This window comes from Pristiophorus japonicus, chromosome 24, assembly GCF_044704955.1.
Source record: "Pristiophorus japonicus isolate sPriJap1 chromosome 24, sPriJap1.hap1, whole genome shotgun sequence".
In the NCBI taxonomy this organism is placed as follows: domain Eukaryota; kingdom Metazoa; phylum Chordata; class Chondrichthyes; family Pristiophoridae; genus Pristiophorus; species Pristiophorus japonicus.
The window spans coordinates 16,630,494-16,652,261 of NC_092000.1; the positions used below are offsets into that span (position 1 = coordinate 16,630,494).

Below are 21,768 nucleotides of genomic sequence, written 5' to 3' on the forward strand. Positions count from 1 at the left end.
CTGTGCGCATATTGGCTGCCACATTTTCTACAACAGTGACTACACTTCATGAAGTACTTCATTGGCTGTAAAGCTCATTGAGAAGTCTGGTGGTCGTGAAAGGCACTATATAAATGCAAGTCTTTCTTTATTGAAAGGATTTGTGAATCCAGCAGGCTGAACACTGCACATGAAACTCAGGACACCTCAAAGCGCTTTACAGCCAATGACGTACTTGTGGAGTGTAGTCACTGTTCTAAGGTCCGTGCAGCAGAGCAGGTCTCCAGTCGTCTTGGTTAACCCTTGCCACTGGACCAAGACCTAGCTCTGTCGAGCCCGTGTGGTGGCTGGTGTGCAACGGCCACCCCACGTTAAAAAAATCCACGCACAGGCATCTTCCGCCCTTCAATTTGTAGTTTGGGATCTGGGATATTAGGTCCTCCATTGAAACACCTGTGAACTCATCCTTTTTTGGCGTGGAAGTCATCCTCGATTCGAGGGACTGCCTATGATGACGAATGCAGGAAACGCAGCAGCTAATTTACGCACAGCAAGCTCCCACAAACAGCAATGCGATGATGACCAGATAACCTGTTTTTTTGTGATGTTGATTGAGGGATAAATATTGGCCCAAGGACACCGGGAATAACTCCCCTTGCTCTTCAAGGTAATCCTGCGCACCCTCACACCTCCAGCGCACTTACCTTGTGCTGGGGCCCATACCCTCGGGTCCCTCGGCCTCTTCCTGCCTGATTCTAACGGCCGGGAAGCCTCTCCCTGGCAACAGATGCTACTCCATCGCAGTCACCAGGGCAGACAGCTCACCGACTGACTCGAAACCCAGAGCCAAAGTCTTCATCTTCAGACGAGAAAGGAAATCAGACAGCAATCCGAGAGATTCAGGGTCAGGTATTTTAATGTTTAATAAAAAATACATAATCTTCCCCCTTTGAGCAAAATAATTCAATGTTTTCGCCGAAGCACACTCATTCCAATGATTATTGCTTTTTTACGAGTCATATAGTCTCTCCAGTTTTTATACAATTCCTGCATTAAATGCTGCATTAAATTTAGCACTTTCTGTCCCAGCACAAAGTATTGGACTGAAGCACAGAATCACACAATATACATTCTCAGAGAACAAGTACAGGTTTACAGCAAGGGTTGTCCAGTACAGAAAAGCACTCCCAAAAGAGATCACAACTGGCGCCCCCTTGTGACAGGATCAAATTCCCACCCAGGACTCCACTACAAGCCCCAGTTCCACTGTGTGTGTGTGTGTGACCCTGCGTCCCCCATTATCTCCCACCTCCCCAGGGGTATTCTGACTCCCACTGGTGAACACCACAGGTCCCAGGCCGATGGGTAGCTTCAGGGAGATGGCACGGTTTCTCGGCGCAAAGCACACATTAGTGGACAGCAGGGAAAAGTGCAGCAGACACGTTTAAGAACCTAACAAATAGGAGCAGGAGTCAGCCATTCGGCCCCTCGAGCCTGCTCCGCCATTTAATAAGATCATGGCTGACCTGATCTTGGCCTCAGCTCCACTTCCCCGCCCGCTCCCCATAACCCTCGACTCCCTTATCGTTCAAAAATCCGTCTATCTCCACCTTAAATATATTCAATGGCCCAGCCTCCAGTCTCTGGGGTTTGGAATTCCACAGATTCACAACCCTCTGAGAGAAGAAATTCCTCCTCATCTCCATGTTAAATGACGAGCCCTTATTCTGAAACTGTGCCCCCTAGTTCAAGATTCCCCCACGAGGGGAAACATCCTCTCTGCATCTACCCTGTCGAGCCTCCTCAGAATCTTATACGTTTCAATAAGATCTTCTAAACTCCAATGAGTGTAGGCCCAACCTTTCTTCATAAGACCACCCCTTCATCTCAGGAATCAACCGAGTGAACCTTCTCTGGGCTGCCTCCAATGCAAGTATATCCCCCCCATTAAATAAGGAGACCAAAACTGTACGCAGTACTCCAGGTATGGATTCTGTGTGATTATGATACAGGAGAATTAATCCCATCCCTTCAAATTGCAATGCTTTTACGTTTTCACTGGTTCTAACTTACTCTGCATTTTTCCCCCTATTGCATGCAAAATTACTTTAAATTTATTAAAACGCAACATTACTTACATCTGTTGCTCTGATGCTATTGTAAAAGGAAGAACTCCTCAGAGACTGAGTAAAGCTCCCCTCCCCTCCCGTCCTCCCTGCAACTTGGGATGGTTACACCTGAGAGAGAGCATATTTCGGAGGGGGGGCGGGGAGGGGTGAAAAGATCAACCAATCCCTGAGAGCAGCACTTTAGCTCAGCTGAGAGACACTGGAGGGGAGAACGTTACTGCTGCAGTGTGAGGTTGCAGCCACCAGGTATTGCTGCTGTCAAAGAAAAGAAAGGTTTGCATTTCTATAGCGCCTTTCACAACACCCAGACATCCCAAAGCACTTTACAGCCAATGAAGTACTTTTTGAAATGTAGTCACTGTTGTAATGTGGAAAACGCAGCAGCCAATTTGCGCTCAGCAAGCTCCCACAAACAGCAATGTGATAATAACCAGATGATCTCCTTTAGTAATGTTGATTGAGGGATAACTATTGGCCACAGGGCACCGCCCCTACTCATCTTCGAAATAGTGCCCTTGGATCTTTTACGACCACCTGAGAGAGCAGTTTAACAACTCATCCGAAAGACGGCACCTCCGACAGTGCAGCACTTCCTCAGCACTGCACTGGGAGTGTCAGCCTGGATTTATGTGCTCAGGTCCCTGGAGTGGGACTTGAACCCACAACCCTCTGACTCAGAGGCGAGGGTGCTGCCCACTGAGCCACGGCTGACATTGGCACAGTGGGTAGCACTACTCGCCTCTTGAGTCATAAGGGTGTGGGGCTCAGCTTCCCCCTCTGCACCCCTCCTCCCAAGCCCTGACCTGTGGATGGGTGAGAAAATAAATCGGCCACGGTTCTTGTTCCTCCTAAACCTCAGATCCCATTCTCAGGAACGTTTCCTCCCGGTGAGGGGACGTGGGTCTGTGGCTGCGCTTCACCGATTGGAACCGGAACTCAGGCACTTCAGGGCAGGGAGAAAGAAACAAACGACACATTAGAAATGGCTGCTGGTGAGACCAGCACGCGACACTCAACAGTCGACTGCTGTTCCTCTGTCAGCCATCTTACTGGGGTCGCCAACTCCTCCAGGATTGGCCTGGAGTCTCCAGGAATTGACGATAATCCCCCAAGCACCGCTGTGAATAACACACAGAGATAGATAATCATAGGGGGGTTCAAAAATAAATGTGTGTTTTTCTCATTTATTAGTTCCAAAAATATTGGAGATGGGAAAATGGCTGCTTGACTGGCAGTGAGGTTTCATCCAATCGGGTAACATAGAGGCTGTTCGCTTTCTGATTGGTCATGGGAAGGCGAGGCTACCACGAGATGGACATGCTGAGCAGCCAATGGCGAGAGTGTGGGGGATGGGGCACCACGAGATAGACATGTTGGGCAGCCAATGGCAAGCATGGGGGTGGGGCACGAGATAGACATGTTGGACAGCCAATGGGGAGTATGGGGGCGGGGCACCACAAGATGGACATGTTGAACAGCCAATGGTGAGTGCATGGGCAGGGCACCACGAGATGGACATGTTGGGCAGCCAATTGCAAGTGTGGGGGCGGGGCATCACGCGATAGACATGTTGAGCAGCCAATGATGAGTGCATGGGCAGGGCAACGCGAGGATGGACATGTTGGGCATCTAACTGCAAGAGTGTGGGGGCGGGGCATCACGCGATGGACATGTTGGGCAGCCAATGATGAGTGCGTGGGCAGGGCAACGCGAGGATGGACATGTTGGGCGGCCGATGGCGAGAGAGTGGGGGCGGGGCATCACGAGGATGGACATGTTGGGCAGCCAATGGTGAGAGTGTGGGGCCGGAGACCTGCAGCTACCCCGCCCCCGCAGAGTTGGCAACCACTGGGCATTAACCAGTTTTAAATAAACTGATTTGATACCGGCATGGTATTTAATACAGGAATGTCAAACAGATGCATCCACTGATAGATGGCGATTGGGAATTATGAGGGGTTTCGATGAGATAAAATTGGGAAAGGTTATTTCCGGTGGCCAGAGGCGGTAATTAAAGGGAATCAATACAACAACCTGCACCTATAACGTAATAGCAAACAACAACTGATCTAAAGAAGGAGATATTAGGGCAGTTGATCAAAGGTTTGGTCAAAGAGGTATTTTGAAGGAGAGAGGGAGAAACTGCTCCCCATAATGTGTCATTCACAGGAGCATCATCAAATTAAAACTGATATTGAGCTAACGACGGAGATATTAGGACAGGTGACCAAAAGCTTGGTCAAAGAGGTAGGCTTTAAGTACCTTCAAGGAGGAGAAAGAGGTAGAGAGGCGGAGAGGTTTAGGGAGGGAGTTCCAGAGCTTGAGGCCCAGGTAACAGAAGGCACGGCCACCGATGGTTGAGCGATTATAATCAGGGATGCTCAGGAGGGCAGATCTCTCGGGGGGGGGGGGGTTGTGGGGCTGGAGGAGATTACAGAGATAGGGAGGGGCGAGGGCCATGGAGGGGTTTGAACACAAAGATAAGAATTTTTAAATCGCGGCGCTGGTGAACTGGACCAGTGTAGGTCAGCGAGCACAGTGGGTGATGGGTGACGGGGCTTGGTGCGAGTTAGGGCGTGGGACAGCCGAGATTTCACGATCATCAAAGGAAAGGAGGAGAAATGATGTTGCACGCAGGCTGGTGAGAACATGGAACAGAATCCAGGACACATTTTGAAAGGAAAGGGCTCAGATAGCGAGGAGATTTTTTTAAAAAGGGATTATTCTGATTGCTCTTTCAGAGAGCAGACACAGGCACGATGGGCCGAATGGCCTCCTCCTGTGCAGTTAAAAAGTCACAGTTGTATTTTACGCGCTGCTCATTCCCTCGCCGTTTCCAGGAGGGCTCAGGGGCAGATTCCCGCTCAGCACCTGGAGCAGCGAGGCTCCCAGGAGGGCAGAGCGGGACCTGGAACGGGAGCAGAAAGCCTACAGGGCTGCTCTTACGAGAAGCTGTTCCCTCCCCACCCGCCTTAAACCATAACTTGAGAGAAAAAAATAATTTCAGGTGGACGGGCCGAGTGAGGGGATCGGAAAACCTCGACTTTCTGCTTTAAGGCAGCTCAGTGAAGAGTGAGAGATAGACCCCCCTCACACGCACGCACACAATTAGAAATCGCTCCATGGTGGTGGGGGGCGCGGGGGGGGGGCCTCAGGCAGTGTGACGCCTCTCCTAGTTGGTCAGCTCAAGGCAACTCCCGCCGACCCGGGAATAATTAAACACAAATTACTGCCTTCATTTTACAGATTTCAAGCAAATATTTGTTTGCAAATTTTGTTTTTTTTTCCCCGTGAAGTGGTCGGAGTTGAGAGAGTAACATTTTTTGTTTCCGAGCGGTACAAATCACCCCCCCCTCCCCCTCACCACCACCATAACCCAGCCGGGGGGGGGGAGGGGGGACCCTGAGGATGGGGAAGGGTCACAGGGCAGCAGTGAGCAGCTGCGGCCAACATTTACACACGGTTACCGCGGCAACAGCTTTTAGTCGTTGCCGTCGTCCGACTTTTCAGTCGAGTCCTCGTCTTCCTCGGTCGTGTCGTTGTCGTCCTCCTCCTCCTCCTCCTCGTCTTCCTCTTCCTCCAAGATGTCCTCCGCGATGATGTCATCCACGGGGCATTCCATCAGGCTGCCCTGGCTCAGGCAGGTGGCGATGGTGGATCCGGTGCTGTCGTGCTCCGGGCTAGGGTACAGGACCCTCTTCAGCCCTTTACGCAGCCGGCTGCGTGGGTGGACGCAATGTGTCCCAGGGACGTGGGGCTCTGAGCGTGGCGGGGGGGAGAAACATAAAAACATAAGGACATAAGTAACAGGAGCAGGAGTAGGCCATACGGCCCCTCGAGCCTGCTCTGCCATTCAATAAGATCATGGCTGATCCGATCATGGACTCAGCTCCACTTCCCCGCCCGCTCCCCATAACCCCTTATCCCCTTATTGTTTAAGAAACTGTCTATTTCTGTCTTAAATGTATTCAATGTCCCAGCTTCCACAGCTCTCTGGGGCAGTGAATTCCACAGATTTACAACCCTCTGAGGGAAGAAATTTCTCCTCATCTCAGTTTTAAATGGGTGACCCTTTATTCTAAGATTATGTCCCTTAGTTCTAGTCTCTCCTATCAGTGGAAACATCCTCTCTGCATCCACCTTGTCAAACCCTCTCATAATCTTATACGTTTTGATAAGATCACCTCACATTCTTCTGAATTCCAATGAGTAGAGGCCCAACCTCCTCAACCTTTCCTCATAAGTCAACCCCCTCATCCCCGGAATCAACCGAGTGAACCTTCTCTGACACAATCCGCCGTTCAGTATCACATATAGCACCTTTTGCAACCTCAGCACGCTCTTTACAGCCAATAAAGTACTTTTTTTTGAAGTGGGTAACGCGGCAGCCCGGCACCCTTTAGCTAGGGAGGGCGGGGGTGGGGAGGTGCGGGGGGAATATCAGCCAATGGTCCTGACGGCCATTCATTGAGAGGTGGTGGATGTCGATTGAGAAGAGGATTGATTTTTGAGGTGTGACGCCCGCCCTTCCCTCGCCCAAGGTGACTGACCTTCTGACCCCTGGTCAATACGCACACGATTGTCTGCTTAGAATCACAGAAATTTACAGCACGGAAGGAGGCAATTCGGCCCATCGTGTCTGTGCCGGCCGACCAAGAGGCTATCCAGCCTAATCCCACTTTCCAGCTCTCGGTCCGTAGCCCTGTAGGTTGCGGCACTTCAAGCGCACATCCAAGAACTTTTTAAATGTGGTGAGGGTTTCTGCCTCTACCACCCTTTCAGGCCGTGAGTTCCAGACCCCCACCACTCTCTGGGTGAAGAAATTTCCCCTCAAATCCCCTCTAAACCTCCTATCAATTACTTGAAATCTATGCTCCCTGGTTGTTGACTCCTCTGCTAAGGGAAATAAGTCCGTTCTATTCACTCTATCTAGGCCCCTCATAATTTTATACACCTCAATAAGGTCTCCCCTCAGCCTCCTCTGTTCCAATGAAAACAACCCCAGCCTATTCAATCTTCCCTCATAGCTAAAATTCTCCAGTCCAGGCAACATCCTCTGTACCCTCTCCAGTGCAATCACATCTTTCCTGTAACGTGGTGACCAGAACTGCACGCAGTACTCTAGCTGTGGCCTAACTAGTGTTTTATACAGTTCATAAAGTCTGTTGATTGAGGGTTGAGGGGGGATGCCCGACCCGTCCCTCGCCCATGGTGAATAACCTGACACTGGCCAAGTCACATGTGATTGCCGACTTGGGTGAGGTACTCCCTGATAAAGTGCAACATCCCCACTGACACCTGGGAGTCCCTGGCCAAAGACTGCCCTAAGTGGAGGAAGTGCACCCGGGAGGGCGCTGAGCACCTTGAGTCTCGTCGCCGAGAGCGTGCAGAAACCAAGGGCGGGCAGCGGAAGGAGCGTGCGGCAAACCTGTCCCACCCTCCCTTTCCCTCAATGACCATCTGCCCCACCTGTGATGGGGACTGTGGCTCTCGTATTGGACTGTTCAGCCACTAAGGACTCTAGAGTGGGAGCAAGACTTCCTGCGTTCCGAATTACTGCCTATGATGGTGACTGGCGGAGAGATGGTGCCCTGCGGACATGTCCTCCCACGAGGTGTCAACGCACCCAGCAGAGGAGGCGAGAATCATCGCGAGCGCGACCAGACTGAACGAAACCGCCCCACGAGCCCCCGGGGCGCACGTGCTGACCTTTGCGGTTGTAGCAGTCCTCAGCGAAGCAGCTGTGGGGTCTGGGAGTGCGGGGGCCCAGACCTTTCTTTGGCGGAAGGATGCGGGTTGGAGTCACCCGGCTGCAGCAGACGTAGCACGGAGCAGGCAGCCCCATCTGCCCAAATCCCCTAAACAAGAATCGGAAAGCGGTGTGAATAACGTTAGCCATTTGCCGGAGAGGTCGGGAAGGGACGCACCGTCAATGGGTCAGTCAGCGCGGTGGTCTGTGGGTGCAATGTATGCTAACAGGATTGCTGGGCTGTTGCATGGCCAAGGGGGCCATCAGCCGGTCCAGGCAGCGGGCGGTCGAGGGGGTCGTTCAGCCCAACTGCCTGCCTCTCTTCTGCGGTTACATCCGCGCCAGGGTGTCCCTGGAGATGGAGCACGTGGTGTCCACCGGTACGCTCGCGGCCTTCCGCGAGAGGTGGGCGCCGGAGGGACTGGAGTGCACCATCACCCCCAAAAACCAAATTTTAATTTGATCTTAATGTCTAAAGTTTAATTTGTCGGTTTTAGTGCTCCCCCGCTCCTTTTAGCCAGGGAGGCACCTGATTTCACAAAGTAAAATAGTTGCACGGCTGTTACAGTGTGAGTGGTTTAGCCAGTCACATGATGTTCATGAGACTCAATAAAACCCCAGCCAGTTGGGTTCAGGGGATCCATGATGAGGCAGATGGTTGTGAGCCTGGTGGATGAACTGGAAATGTGCTATGTGATTGTTCAATCTTTTGCTAATAAACCAACTAGTTCTTAATAGCAATGTGTTGCTTTGAATTCTTAAACAAATAATTAGGCATGAAGCAAATACGTTACACTGGTGTCTGTCAATGATGGTACACAGGTTCCATATGTCTCACTGATGGTACGGGAGCAGTGTCTCTCAGTGACGGTACGGGAGCAGTGTCTCTCAGTGACGGTACGGGAGCCGTGTCTCTCAGAGACGGTACGGGAGTCCTGTCTCTCAGTGACGGTACGGGAGCAGTGTCTCTCAGTGACGGTACGGGAGCCGTGTCTCTCAGTGACGGTACGGGAGCAGTGTCTCTCAGAGACGGTACGGGAGCAGTGTCTCTCAGTGACGGTACGGGAGCCGTGTCTCTCAGTGACGGTACGGGAGCCGTGTCTCTCAGTGACGGTACGGGCCGTGTCTCTCAGTGACGGTACGGGAGCCGTGTCTCTCAGTGACGGTACGGGAGCCGTGTCTCTCAGTGATGGTACGGGAGTCCTGTCTCTCAGTGACGGTACGGGAGCCGTGTCTCTCAGTGACGGTACGGGAGCCATGTCTCTCAGTGACGGTACGGGAGCCGTGTCTCTCAGTGACGGTACGGGAGCAGTGTCTCTCAGTGACAGTACGGGAGTCCTGTCTCTCAGTGACGGTACGGGAGCAGTGTTTCTCAGTGACGGTACGGGAGCTGTGTCTCTCAGTGACGGTACGGGCCGTGTCTCTCAGTGACGGTACGGGAGCCGTGTCTCTCAGTGACGGTACGGGAGCAGTGTCTCTCAGTGACGGTACGGGAGCAGTGTCTCTCAGTGACGGTACGGGAGCCGTGTCTCTCAGTGACGGTACGGGAGCCGTGTCTCTCAGTGACGGTACGGGAGCAGTGTCTCTCAGTGACGGTACGGGAGCCGTGTCTCTCAGTGACGGTACGGTCCGTGTCTCTCAGTGACGGTACGGGAGCCGTGTCTCTCAGTGACGGTACTGGAGCCGTGTCTCTCAGTGACGGTACGGGAGCATTGTCTCTCAGTGACGGTACGGGAGACGTGTCTCTCAGTGACGGTACGGGAGCTGTGTCTCTCACTGATGGTGAGGGAGCAGTGTCTCTCAGTGACGGTACGGGAGCCGTGTCTCTCAGTGACGGTACGGGAGCCGTGTCTCTCAGTGACGGTACGGGAGCCGTGTCTCTCAGTGATGGTACGGGAGCCGTGTCTCTCAGTGACGGTACGGGAGCCGTGTCTCTCAGTGACGGTACGGGAGCAGGGTCTCTCAGTGACGGTACGGGAGCCGTGTCTCTCAGTGACGGTACGGGAGCCGTGTCTCTCAGTGACGGTACGGGAGCCGTGTCTCTCAGTGACGGTACGGGAGCCGTGTCTCTCAGTGACGGTACGGGAGCCGTGTCTCTCAGTGACGGTACGAGAGCCGTGTCTCTCAGTGACGGTACGGGAGCAGTGTCTCTCAGTGACGGTACGAGAGCCGTGTCTCTCAGTGACGGTACGGGAGCAGTGTCTCTCAGTGACGGTACGGGAGCAGTGTCTCTCAGTGACGGTACGGGAGCAGTGTCTCTCAGTGACGGTACGAGAGCCGTGTCTCTCAGAGACGGTACGGGAGCAGTGTCTCTCAGTGACGGTACGGGAGCAGTGTCTCTCAGTGACGGTACGGGAGCATTGTCTCTCAGAGACGGTACGGGAGCCGTGTCTCTCAGTGACGGTACGCGAGCAGTGTCTCTCAGTGACGGTACGGGCCGTGTCTCTCAGTGACGGTATGCGAGTCCTGTCTCTCAGTGACGGTACGGGAGCCGTGTCTCTCAGTGACGGTACGGGAGCCGTGTCTCTCAGTGACGGTACGGGAGCAGTGTCTCTCAGTGACGGTACGGGAGCAGTGTCTCTCAGTGACGGTACGGGAGCCGTGTCTCTCAGTGACGGTACGGGAGCAGTGTCTCTCAGAGACGGTACGGGAGCAGTGTCTCTCAGTGACGGTACGGGAGCAGTGTCTCTCAGTGACGGTACGGGAGCCGTGTCTCTCAGTGACGGTACGGGAGCCGTGTCTCTCAGTGACGGTACGGGAGCCGTGTCTCTCAGTGACGGTACGGGAGTCCTGTCTCTCAGTGACGGTACGGGAGCCGTGTCTCTCAGTGACGGTACGGGAGCCGTGTCTCTCAGTGACGGTACGGGAGCAGTGTCTCTCAGTGACGGTACGGGAGCCGTGTCTCTCAGTGACGGTACGGGAGCCGTGTCTCTCAGTGATGGTACGGGAGTCCTGTCTCTCAGTGACGGTACGGGAGCCGTGTCTCTCAGTGACGGTACGGGAGCCATGTCTCTCAGTGACGGTACGGGAGCCGTGTCTCTCAGTGACGGTACGGGAGCAGTGTCTCTCAGTGACGGTACGGGAGTCCTGTCTCTCAGTGACGGTACGGGAGCAGTGTTTCTCAGTGACGGTACGGGAGCTGTGTCTCTCAGTGACGGTACGGGCCGTGTCTCTCAGTGACGGTACGGGAGCCGTGTCTCTCAGTGACGGTACGGGAGCAGTGTCTCTCAGTGACGGTACGGGAGCCGTGTCTCTCAGTGACGGTACGGGAGCCGTGTCTCTCAGTGACGGTACGGGAGCAGTGTCTCTCAGTGACGGTACGGGAGCCGTGTCTCTCAGTGACGGTACGGTCCGTGTCTCTCAGTGACGGTACGGGAGCCGTGTCTCTCAGTGACGGTACTGGAGCCGTGTCTCTCAGTGACGGTACGGGAGCATTGTCTCTCAGTGACGGTACGGGAGACGTGTCTCTCAGTGACGGTACGGGAGCTGTGTCTCTCACTGATGGTGAGGGAGCAGTGTCTCTCAGTGACGGTACGGGAGCCGTGTCTCTCAGTGACGGTACGGGAGCCGTGTCTCTCAGTGACGGTACGGGAGCCGTGTCTCTCAGTGATGGTACGGGAGCCGTGTCTCTCAGTGACGGTACGGGAGCAGGGTCTCTCAGTGACGGTACGGGAGCCGTGTCTCTCAGTGACGGTACGGGAGCCGTGTCTCTCAGTGACGGTACGGGAGCCGTGTCTCTCAGTGACGGTACGGGAGCCGTGTCTCTCAGTGACGGTACGGGAGCCGTGTCTCTCAGTGACGGTACGAGAGCCGTGTCTCTCAGTGACGGTACGGGAGCAGTGTCTCTCAGTGACGGTACGAGAGCCGTGTCTCTCAGTGACGGTACGGGAGCAGTGTCTCTCAGTGACGGTACGGGAGCAGTGTCTCTCAGTGACGGTACGGGAGCAGTGTCTCTCAGTGACGGTACGAGAGCCGTGTCTCTCAGAGACGGTACGGGAGCAGTGTCTCTCAGTGACGGTACGGGAGCAGTGTCTCTCAGTGACGGTACGGGAGCATTGTCTCTCAGAGACGGTACGGGAGCCGTGTCTCTCAGTGACGGTACGCGAGCAGTGTCTCTCAGTGACGGTACGGGCCGTGTCTCTCAGTGACGGTATGCGAGTCCTGTCTCTCAGTGACGGTACGGGAGCCGTGTCTCTCAGTGACGGTACGGGAGCCGTGTCTCTCAGTGACGGTACGGGAGCAGTGTCTCTCAGTGACGGTACGGGAGCAGTGTCTCTCAGTGACGGTACGGGAGCAATGTCTCTCGGTGAAGATACGGGAGCCGTGTCTCTCAGTGACGGTACGGTCCGTGTCTCTCAGTGACGGTACGGGAGCAGTGTCTCTCAGTGACGGTACGGGAGCCGTGTCTCTCAGTGACGGTACGGTCCGTGTCTCTCAGTGACGGTACGGGAGCCGTGTCTCTCAGTGACGGTACTGGAGCCGTGTCTCTCAGTGACGGTACGGGAGCATTGTCTCTCAGTGACGGTACGGGAGACGTGTCTCTCAGTGACGGTACGGGAGCTGTGTCTCTCACTGATGGTGAGGGAGCAGTGTCTCTCAGTGACGGTACGGGAGCCGTGTCTCTCAGTGACGGTACGGGAGCCGTGTCTCTCAGTGACGGTACGGGAGCCGTGTCTCTCAGTGATGGTACGGGAGCCGTGTCTCTCAGTGACGGTACGGGAGCAGGGTCTCTCAGTGACGGTACGGGAGCCGTGTCTCTCAGTGACGGTACGGGAGCCGTGTCTCTCAGTGACGGTACGGGAGCCGTGTCTCTCAGTGACGGTACGGGAGCCGTGTCTCTCAGTGACGGTACGGGAGCCGTGTCTCTCAGTGACGGTACGAGAGCCGTGTCTCTCAGTGACGGTACGGGAGCAGTGTCTCTCAGTGACGGTACGAGAGCCGTGTCTCTCAGTGACGGTACGGGAGCAGTGTCTCTCAGTGACGGTACGGGAGCAGTGTCTCTCAGTGACGGTACGGGAGCAGTGTCTCTCAGTGACGGTACGAGAGCCGTGTCTCTCAGAGACGGTACGGGAGCAGTGTCTCTCAGTGACGGTACGGGAGCAGTGTCTCTCAGTGACGGTACGGGAGCATTGTCTCTCAGAGACGGTACGGGAGCCGTGTCTCTCAGTGACGGTACGCGAGCAGTGTCTCTCAGTGACGGTACGGGCCGTGTCTCTCAGTGACGGTATGCGAGTCCTGTCTCTCAGTGACGGTACGGGAGCAGTGTCTCTCAGTGACGGTACGGGAGCAGTGTCTCTCAGTGACGGTACGGGAGCAATGTCTCTCGGTGAAGATACGGGAGCCGTGTCTCTCAGTGACGGTACGGTCCGTGTCTCTCAGTGACGGTACGGGAGCAGTGTCTCTCAGTGACGGTACGGGCCGTGTCTCTCAGTGACGGTACGGGAGTCCTGTCTCTCAGTGACGGTACGAGAGCCGTGTCTCTCAGTGACGGTACGGGAGCAGTGTCTCTCAGTGACGGTACGGGAGCCGTGTCTCTCACTGACGGTACGGGAGCCGTGTCTCTCAGTGACGGTACGGGAGCAGTGTCTCTCAGTGACGGTACGGGAGCCGTGTCTCTCAGTGACGGTACGGGAGCAGTGTCTCTCAGTGACGGTACGAGAGCCGTGTCTCTCAGTGATGGTACGGGAGCAGTGTCTCTCAGTGACGGTACGGGAGCCGTGTCTCTCAGTGACGGTACGGGAGCAGTGTCTCTCAGTGACGGTACGGTCCGTGTCTCTCAGTGACGGTACGAGAGCCGTGTCTCTCAGTGATGGTACGAGAGCAGTGTCTCTCAGTGACGGTACGGGAGCCGTGTCTCTCAGTGACGGTACGGGAGCAGTGTCTCTCAGTGACGGTACGGGAGCAGTGTCTCTCAGTGACGGTACGGGAGCAGTGTCTCTCAGTGACGGTACGGGAGCCGTGTCTCTCAGTGACGGTACGGGAGCAGTGTCTCTCAGTGACGGTACGGGAGCAGTGTCTCTCAGTGACGGTACGGGAGACGTGTCTCTCAGTGACGGTACGGGAGCAGTGTCTCTCAGTGACGGTACGGTCCGTGTCTCTCAGTGACGGTACGGGAGACGTGTCTCTCAGTGACGGTACGGGAGCAGTGTCTCTCAGTGACGGTACGGGAGCAGTGTCTCTCAGTGACGGTACGGGAGCCGTGTCTCTCAGTGACGGTACGGGAGCAGTGTCTCTCAGTGACGGTACGGGAGCCGTGTCTCTCAGTGATGGTACGGGAGCAGTGTCTCTCAGTGACGGTACGGGAGCCGTGTCTCTCAGTGATGGTACGGGAGCAGTGTCTCTCAGTGACGGTACGGGAGCCGTGTCTCTCAGTGACGGTACGGGAGCCGTGTCTCTCAGTGACGGTACGGGAGCCGTGTCTCTCAGTGATGGTACGGGAGCAGTGTCTCTCAGTGACGGTACGGGAGCAGTGTCTCTCAGTGACGGTACGGGAACAGTGTCTCTCAGTGACGGTACGGGAGCCGTGTCTCTCAGTGACGGTACGGGCCGTGTCTCTCAGTGACGGTACGGGAGCCGTGTCTCTCAGTGACGGTACGGGAGCATTGTCTCTCAGAGACGGTACGGGAGCAGTGTCTCTCAGTGACGGTACGGGAGCAGTGTCTCTCAGTGACGGTACGGGAGACGTGTCTCTCAGTGACGGTACGGGAGCAGTGTCTCTCAGTGACGGTACGGGAGACGTGTCTCTCAGTGACGGTACGGGAGCTGTGTCTCTCAGTGACGGTACGGGAGCAGTGTCTCTCAGTGACGGTACGGGAGCAGTGTCTCTCTGTGACGGTACGGGAGTCCTGTCTCTCAGAGACGGTGTGAGAGCAGTGTCTCTCAGTGACAGTACGGGAGCCGTGTCTCTCAGTGACGGTACGGGAGCAGTGTCTCTCAGTGACGGTACGGGAGCAGTGTCTCTCAGTGAAGGTACGGGAGCAGTGTCTCTCAGTGACGGTACGGGAGCATTGTCTCTCAGAGACGGTACGGGAGCCGTGTCTCTCAGTGACGGTACGGGAGCATTGTCTCTCAGTGACGGTACGGGAGCAGTGTCTCTCAGTGACGGTACGGGAGCCGTGTCTCTCAGTGACGGTACGGGAGCAGTGTCTCTCTGTGACGGTACGGGAGCAGTGTCTCTCAGTGACGGTACGGGAGCAGTGTCTCTCAGTGACGGTACGGGAGCATTGTCTCTCAGAGACGGTACGGGAGCCGTGTCTCTCAGTGACGGTACGGGAGCATTGTCTCTCAGAGACGGTACGGGAGCCGTGTCTCTCAGTGACGGTACGGGAGCATTGTCTCTCAGTGACGGTACGGGAGCAGTGTCTCTCAGAGACGGTGTGAGAGCAGTGTCTCTCAGTGACGGTACGGGAGCAGTGTCTCTCAGTGACGGTACGGGAGCATTGTCTCTCAGAGACGGTACGGGAGCCGTGTCTCTCAGTGACGGTACGGGAGCATTGTCTCTCAGTGACGGTACGGGAGCAGTGTCTCTCAGTGACGGTACGGGAGCCGTGTCTCTCAGTGACGGTACGGGAGCAGTGTCTCTCTGTGACGGTACGGGAGTCCTGTCTCTCAGTGACGGTACGGGAGCCGTGTCTCTCAGTGACGGTACGGGAGCCGTGTCTCTCAGTGACGGTACGGGAGCCGTGTCTCTCAGTGACGGTACGGGAGCAGTGTCTCTCTGTGACGGTACGGGAGTCCTGTCTCTCAGAGACGGTGTGAGAGCAGTGTCTCTCAGTGACGGTACGGGAGCCGTGTCTCTCAGTGACGGTACGAGAGCCGTGTCTCTCAGTGACGGTACGGGAGTCCTGTCTCTCAGAGACGGTACAGGAGCCGTGTCTCTCAGTGACGGTACGGGAGTCCTGTCTCTCAGAGACGGTACAGGAGCAGTGTCTCTCAGTGACGGTACGGGAGCAGTGTCTCTCAGTGACGGTACGAGAGCCGTGTCTCTCAGTGACGGTACGGGAGCAGTGTCTCTCAGTGACGGTACGAGAGCCGTGTCTCTCAGTGACGGTACGGGAGCAGTGTCTCTCAGTGACGGTACGAGAGCCGTGTCTCTCAGTGACGGTACGGGAGCAATGTCTCTCAGTGACGGTACGGGAGCCGTGTCTCTCAGTGACGGTACGAGAGCCGTGTCTCTCAGTGACGGTACGGGAGCAGTGTCTCTCAGTGACGGTACGGGAGTCCTGTCTCTCAGTGACGGTACGGGAGCCGTGTCTCTCAGTGACGGTACGGGAGCAGTGTCTCTCAGTGACGGTACGAGAGCCGTGTCTCTCAGTGACGGTACGGGAGCCGTGTCTCTCAGTGACGGTACGGGAGACGTGTCTCTCAGTGACGGTACGGGAGCCGTGTCTCTCAGTGACGGTACGGGAGCAGTGTCTCTCAGTGACGGTACGGGAGCAATGTCTCTCAGTGACGGTACGGGAGCAGTGTCTCTCAGTGACGGTACGGGAGACGTGTCTCTCAGTGACGGTACAGGAGTCATGTCTCTCAGTGACGGTACAAAGGAAGACTCCGATGTAATTGCCCTTATCTTAACACTAAACCGGAACGATTGTGACTGCCGAAACTCCTTCCCACATTACCCGAAGATGTTCCCACATTCCTGGCAGTGAAATTCCGCGTAGCCCCACGTTTTATCAGCCGGCACCGGGTCATACTTCATCTTGCATCTCCGACACCTCGAGACCTGCCGAGAGACAGAGGGCGGACGTCAGCACGCTCAATATGCAGTGGCAATGTGTAATCCGCAGGACACAGGGAGACCATTCCGCAATAGGGGAATCTGAACTGTAAACTCCCGGCCCGATTCCAACTCTGCTCAGCCATCATGGTCAGCAATGGACAATCTCGGCCTGAGGCTTTGGCTGGAGACTCACACTGTAAGGCCCAGCCACAGGTGCTGCATTCATTCTCCCATTAATGCTGTCCTCCCCCATTTACTGGGGTCTCTCTCCCAATCCCCCATTTACTGGGGTCTCGCTCCAAATTCCCTCATTTACTGGGGTCTCTCTCCAAATTCCCCATTAACTGGGGTCCCTCTCTCAATCCCCCATTTATTGGAGTCTAATTCCCAATCCCCCATTTACTGGGGTCTAACTCCCAATCCCCCATTTACTGGGTCTCTCTCCCAATTTCCCCATTTACTGGGGTCTCTCTCCAAATTCTCCATTTACTGGGGTCCCTCTCTCAATCCCCCATTTGCTGGGGCCTAACACCCAATTCCCCCATTTACTGGGATCTCTCCCAATTCCCCCATTTACTGGGGTCTCTCCCAATCCCCCATTTGCTGGGATCTAATTCCCAATTCCCCCATTTACTGGGGTCTCTCCCAATTCCCCCATTTACTGGGGTCACTCCCAGTCCCCCATTTACTGGGGTCTAATTACCAGTTCCCCCATTTACTGGGGTCTGTCCCAATTTCCCCATTTACTGGCGTCTCTCTCCCAATCCCCCATTTACTGGGGTCTAATTCCCAATTCCCCATTTACTGGGGTCTCTCCCAATCCCCCATTTACTCAGGTCTCCAATCCCCTTATTTACTGGGGTCTCTCCCAATTCCCCCATTCACTGGGGTCTAATTCCCTATTCCCCCATTTACTGGGGTCTATCTCCTAATTGCCCCATTACTGGGGTCCAACTCTCAATTCCCCCATTTACTGGGGTCTATCCCAATTCCCCCATTTATTGGGGTCTGCTCCCAATTCCTCCGACAAGGTTAACTAAAGAAGAAATGCCCTTCAGGAAATACAGCGACTTTATTCACTATTTAGCTGGATATTCTTTCACCCCCCCACTAATTTCTGCCTGTCCAGCGATGAAGGCAGTGGCTCACAAAGAGATGTGGCCGTTGACCATTGAGTGTGTCGGCAGGCTGACACGCGATGAGAAGGGAACATTATGGTCCCAATCGCTGCTGTTGGCCAGTATCTCTCACACAGGGGAGGGGAGGGGGGGCTTGCTAGTCATGGGTCCGTTGGATGGTGATCAAAAGCAGGAATGCTGGGTGATCTCACACCCTCCCCCCCACCCTCATCCTACCATCTCAATCGCCATTCCTGGGCCGGGTCAAAGGTCAAACCTAAGACCGCCCTTGTCTGCACGGGTCAGTTTTTGTATCATAGAATCATAAAGATTTACAGCACGGAAGGAGGCCATTCGGCCCATCGTGTCCATGCCGGCCGACCAAGAGCTATCCGGCCTAATCCCGCTTTCCAGCACTTTGTCCGTAGCCCTGTAGGTTACATCACTTCAAGTGCACATCCAAGCAACTTTTTAAGTGAGGGTTTCTGCCTCTACCACCCTTTCGGGCAGTGAGTTCCAGACCCCCACCGCCCTCTGGGTGAAGACATTTCCCCTCAAATCCCCTCTAAACCTCCTACCAATTACTTTAAATCTATGCCCCCTGGGTGTTAACCTCTCTGCCAAGGGAAACAGGTCCGTCCTATATACTCCATCAAGGTCCCTCATCATTTTACATAAGGTCTCCCCTCAGCCTCCTCTGTTCCAAAGAAAACGGACCCAACACCTCCAATCTTTCCTCATCGCCAAAATTATCCAGTCCAGGCAACATCCTCGTAAATCTCCTCTGCACCCTTGTATTCCTCTACTCTCCTCCACCAGTAATGTGTGACGCATTTGCCCACTGGGGCCCAGGAGGCAAAGTCCATCTAACCGAGCCTTCACTCTGGACTTCCAGAGACAGGCGGCAGGAAATCAGATGGCTCCTACCTGCTTTCTTTCAGGTACTCTCCTCCACCAGTAGCTATCGCAGTGCTTGCAGGCAAACAGTCTCTCCTCCCACGGTATCGTCTTCTCATTCGCCAGGTTAAACAGTTGCAAATTCCTCTCCGTCAATTCTGACGCCAGTTTCTTGAGGAAAGGAAGAGTTGGGGGGGTTGGGGGGGGGGGGGGGGAGAAAAACGCGGAAGAATTTTAGTAAGTCCCATTTCCCAGGGGGGTCCTTGCCCAACTGTTGCCTCGACTTGATTCCCCTCAGCTCACAACCTCCTTGACCTCCCCCCCCCCCCCCCCCCCCACCCCTGTGGAATTGCTCCACCACCGCTGCCAGTTCCCGCGGGGATGGTCCACTCTCTTGTGGTACCATTGGGCCCAGCGATCTCTCTCTGCCAACTTACCGTTCTTGCCCAACCATCTAGGTGCCCGGTCGAGACCCCATGACCACAGAGAGCCACCAAACCCGAGCAGCGGTCGAGGCCGGGGCATGCTGAATAGGAGTTCATGCAAGTTATTTCTCCTCTGCCCCACCTTACGGTCCTTCCCCCACCCCCCCCCCCCCCCGTGACTATCGCTCTTTATTTTCCATTATTTGATCCCCACATACTGACCCAGGCTAGCAGGACAAGTGACACACACTGCCAATGCTACAGGGAGGGTGGGGGATAGGGCAAGTGAGAATAGTCCTTGAGCTGGCTGAGTCTCTCTGTGCTGCATTTTTGGCTTGTTGCCGCCTCTGTTTTCACCCCGGAGGGGCAACAATGGCGGCGGTAAGCTCCTCCGGATGGGCGGCCAGCCTCCAGCGCCACGCTGGTACATTCGGTGTCGGTACTGACGCATTACCGCCCGGGAGAGGTGAGCCGGTGTGCAACGCCCCACGTTGTGACACCGGTTCGATTTTTGGTTCGCGTCTGACCCTTAGCGCTCCGTAGCGCCCCCTGGTGGGAACGCCTGTGGAAGCGGGCGGTCCGAGCTGTAGCGGCCGCAGTGAGGGAAGTATCGCCGACCGTGGCTAAGTGTGATTTGTTTTAGTTGGGTTTTTTTATGATTTATGTTGTGGTGGCATGAGTTCTTTTTTGGGAATGTTTTTGGTGGGAGGGGTTTCAGTTTCCCCCCCCCCGCCACCGAGGCCTCTCTCAGAACACCCCGAAGCCGGCTGTTTATCTTGGGATTTTTCACTTGCTCAGCCAGCCTAGAGCCCAGAGAGAGGAGTGCAACGCCTCCCTTAGTGCTCCGCCCCACACTCAGGGCCCAGCTGCCCAATATTGCTGGCTGAGGTGCAAACTGTTCCCGGGCACAAACTCTACCCCCACCCCCCCTCACCCCGCCATTACCGCCCCGAAATGAGCAAAGCCAAAAATCCAGCCCAGATTCGCGCTCCAATTTTACCTCCTTCCACCGGAGAAAGCTCCTGGCTTCCGCTCAGACATATCCCGGATTGGGAAACTCAGGGGTTAAATTCTCCTGAGTGCTGTTCTCAGTGCACTGATCAACGCATGTACAAAGTCCTGAGGTGTACAAGCCCATTTCTTCAGCAGCATCTCCCAAACCCGCCACCTCTACCGCCGAGAAGGACAAGGGCAGCAGGCGCATGGGAACACCACCACCTCCACGTTCCCCTCCCAGTCACACACCGTCCTGACTTGGAAATATATCGGCCGTTCCTTCATTGTCGCTGGGTCAAAATCTTGGAACTCCCTCCCTCAACAGCACCGTGGGAGCACCTTCACCACACGGGCTGCAGCGGTTCAAGAAGGCGGCTCACCACCAACATCTCGAGGGCAATTAGGGATGGGCAATAAATGCCGGCCTTGCCAGGTTGCCCACATTCCGAGAATCTTTAAAATCTTTACATGTTGAAAGCAGCGGTCAGTGAAGATTGGCCCACCTCCCAACCCTTGGAAAACACTGTGAGCAGGAAATGGAACATATCTCCAAGCTACAGTGTGTCCATTGGATGTCTGGCAAGATAAAAAGACGATGTAGGGACTCTCTGCCAAACTAGCGGTGTGTGGGTGGAGAAAATGTGTCTCAACGGTTGGACACATGGGGGAGACTCAGGCTGAGGACCTTCCCAAGCTGCACTGCCTTGAACTCAGTGAACAGCTTAGAAACAGAGAAACATAGAAATTTACCGCGCGGAAGGAGGCCATTTTGGCCCATCATGTCCGCGCCGGCCGACAAAGAGCCGCACGGCCCTCGGTCAGCAGCCCTGAAGGTTACATATAAACCTATGAACAATGACGGAAAGGTAAAGAGTACCCGGCCCAACCAGTCCGACCCACACAACTGCGACATCCCTTACACCGAAACATTCTACACTCCACCCCAACTGGAGCCACGTGATCTCCTGGGAGAGGGAAAAAACAGATAAAAACCCAGGCCAATTTAGGGAAAAAAAATCTGGGAAAATTCCTCATCCCGGTGATCGAAACTGGCCCAGGAGCTTAGCCGGGGACTAATCGATTGCATGCCGCAAATTCAACCAGTGAGCATCACCCGTCGTCGGGATCCCAGCCACGTCAAGCGCGCCATCAGTAAACGGCCAGTATACCGTCTGTAACACCCGCCGCCCCATCGTACCGGACGGGCTCTTACCTGGACATCGGAATCCTTCTTGATTGCCGCTTTCGTGCCCTGAAACAAGAGGAGATTTGATCGACCATCATTCACCAGTGGCAGAAAACTGCGACAGGCTGGAGCTCTCCACAGCCAGCGCCACCTCATGGCCAAACCGCTCACCTGCGCCTCGGCCTAACTCTGGTTGGACAGATTCTTGGAGGTGTCGTCACATGACCCCCCCCCCCCCCCCGCCAACTGCTCCCCCACACCCCGCCATTGGTCGCCTATCCTCGCAACACACCGCCTTCCCACAGCCAATCGGAAAGCGAATAGCCTCTTCTTTACCCGATTGGATGAAGTCTGACTGTCAGTCAAACAGCAATGTCTCTTCATCTCCAATATTTTTACAACAAGTAAACAAAAGAAGATGTAATATAAATGGGCAATTCATTTTCTCCCCGGGTATTGCCCTGTCGAAGAGCCTTTAGTTCCTGGAGACTCCAAGGCCACCCTGGAGGGTTGGCGACCCCTGCCCCTGCCAATCATGCTCTCCCGTCAACTGGTCAGAGATGGTCC

The 21,768-nt window shown here is 55.1% G+C and overlaps 1 protein-coding gene across 2 annotated transcripts in view; it reads right to left on the reverse strand.

The window, feature by feature from the left end:
- Window positions 1-877: 877 nt before the first annotated feature.
- LOC139237962 (shiftless antiviral inhibitor of ribosomal frameshifting protein homolog) overlaps window positions 878-21,768 on the reverse strand; it is a 36,105-nt gene continuing 15,214 nt past the window's right edge. Inside the window, exons 5-9 of one of the 2 annotated variants that reach the window (XM_070867300.1) lie at window positions 21,229-21,267; window positions 18,625-18,765; window positions 16,479-16,582; window positions 7,818-7,966; window positions 878-5,867 (exon numbers count right to left, since the gene is read on the reverse strand). In XM_070867300.1, coding sequence (XP_070723401.1) covers window positions 5,590-5,867; window positions 7,818-7,966; window positions 16,479-16,582; window positions 18,625-18,765; window positions 21,229-21,267 — 711 coding nt within the window. In that variant the 3' untranslated portion in view covers window positions 878-5,589. The remainder of the gene's footprint in view (window positions 5,868-7,817; window positions 7,967-16,478; window positions 16,583-18,624; window positions 18,766-21,228; window positions 21,268-21,768) is intronic. The other variant, XM_070867301.1, reaches the window with a different exon arrangement.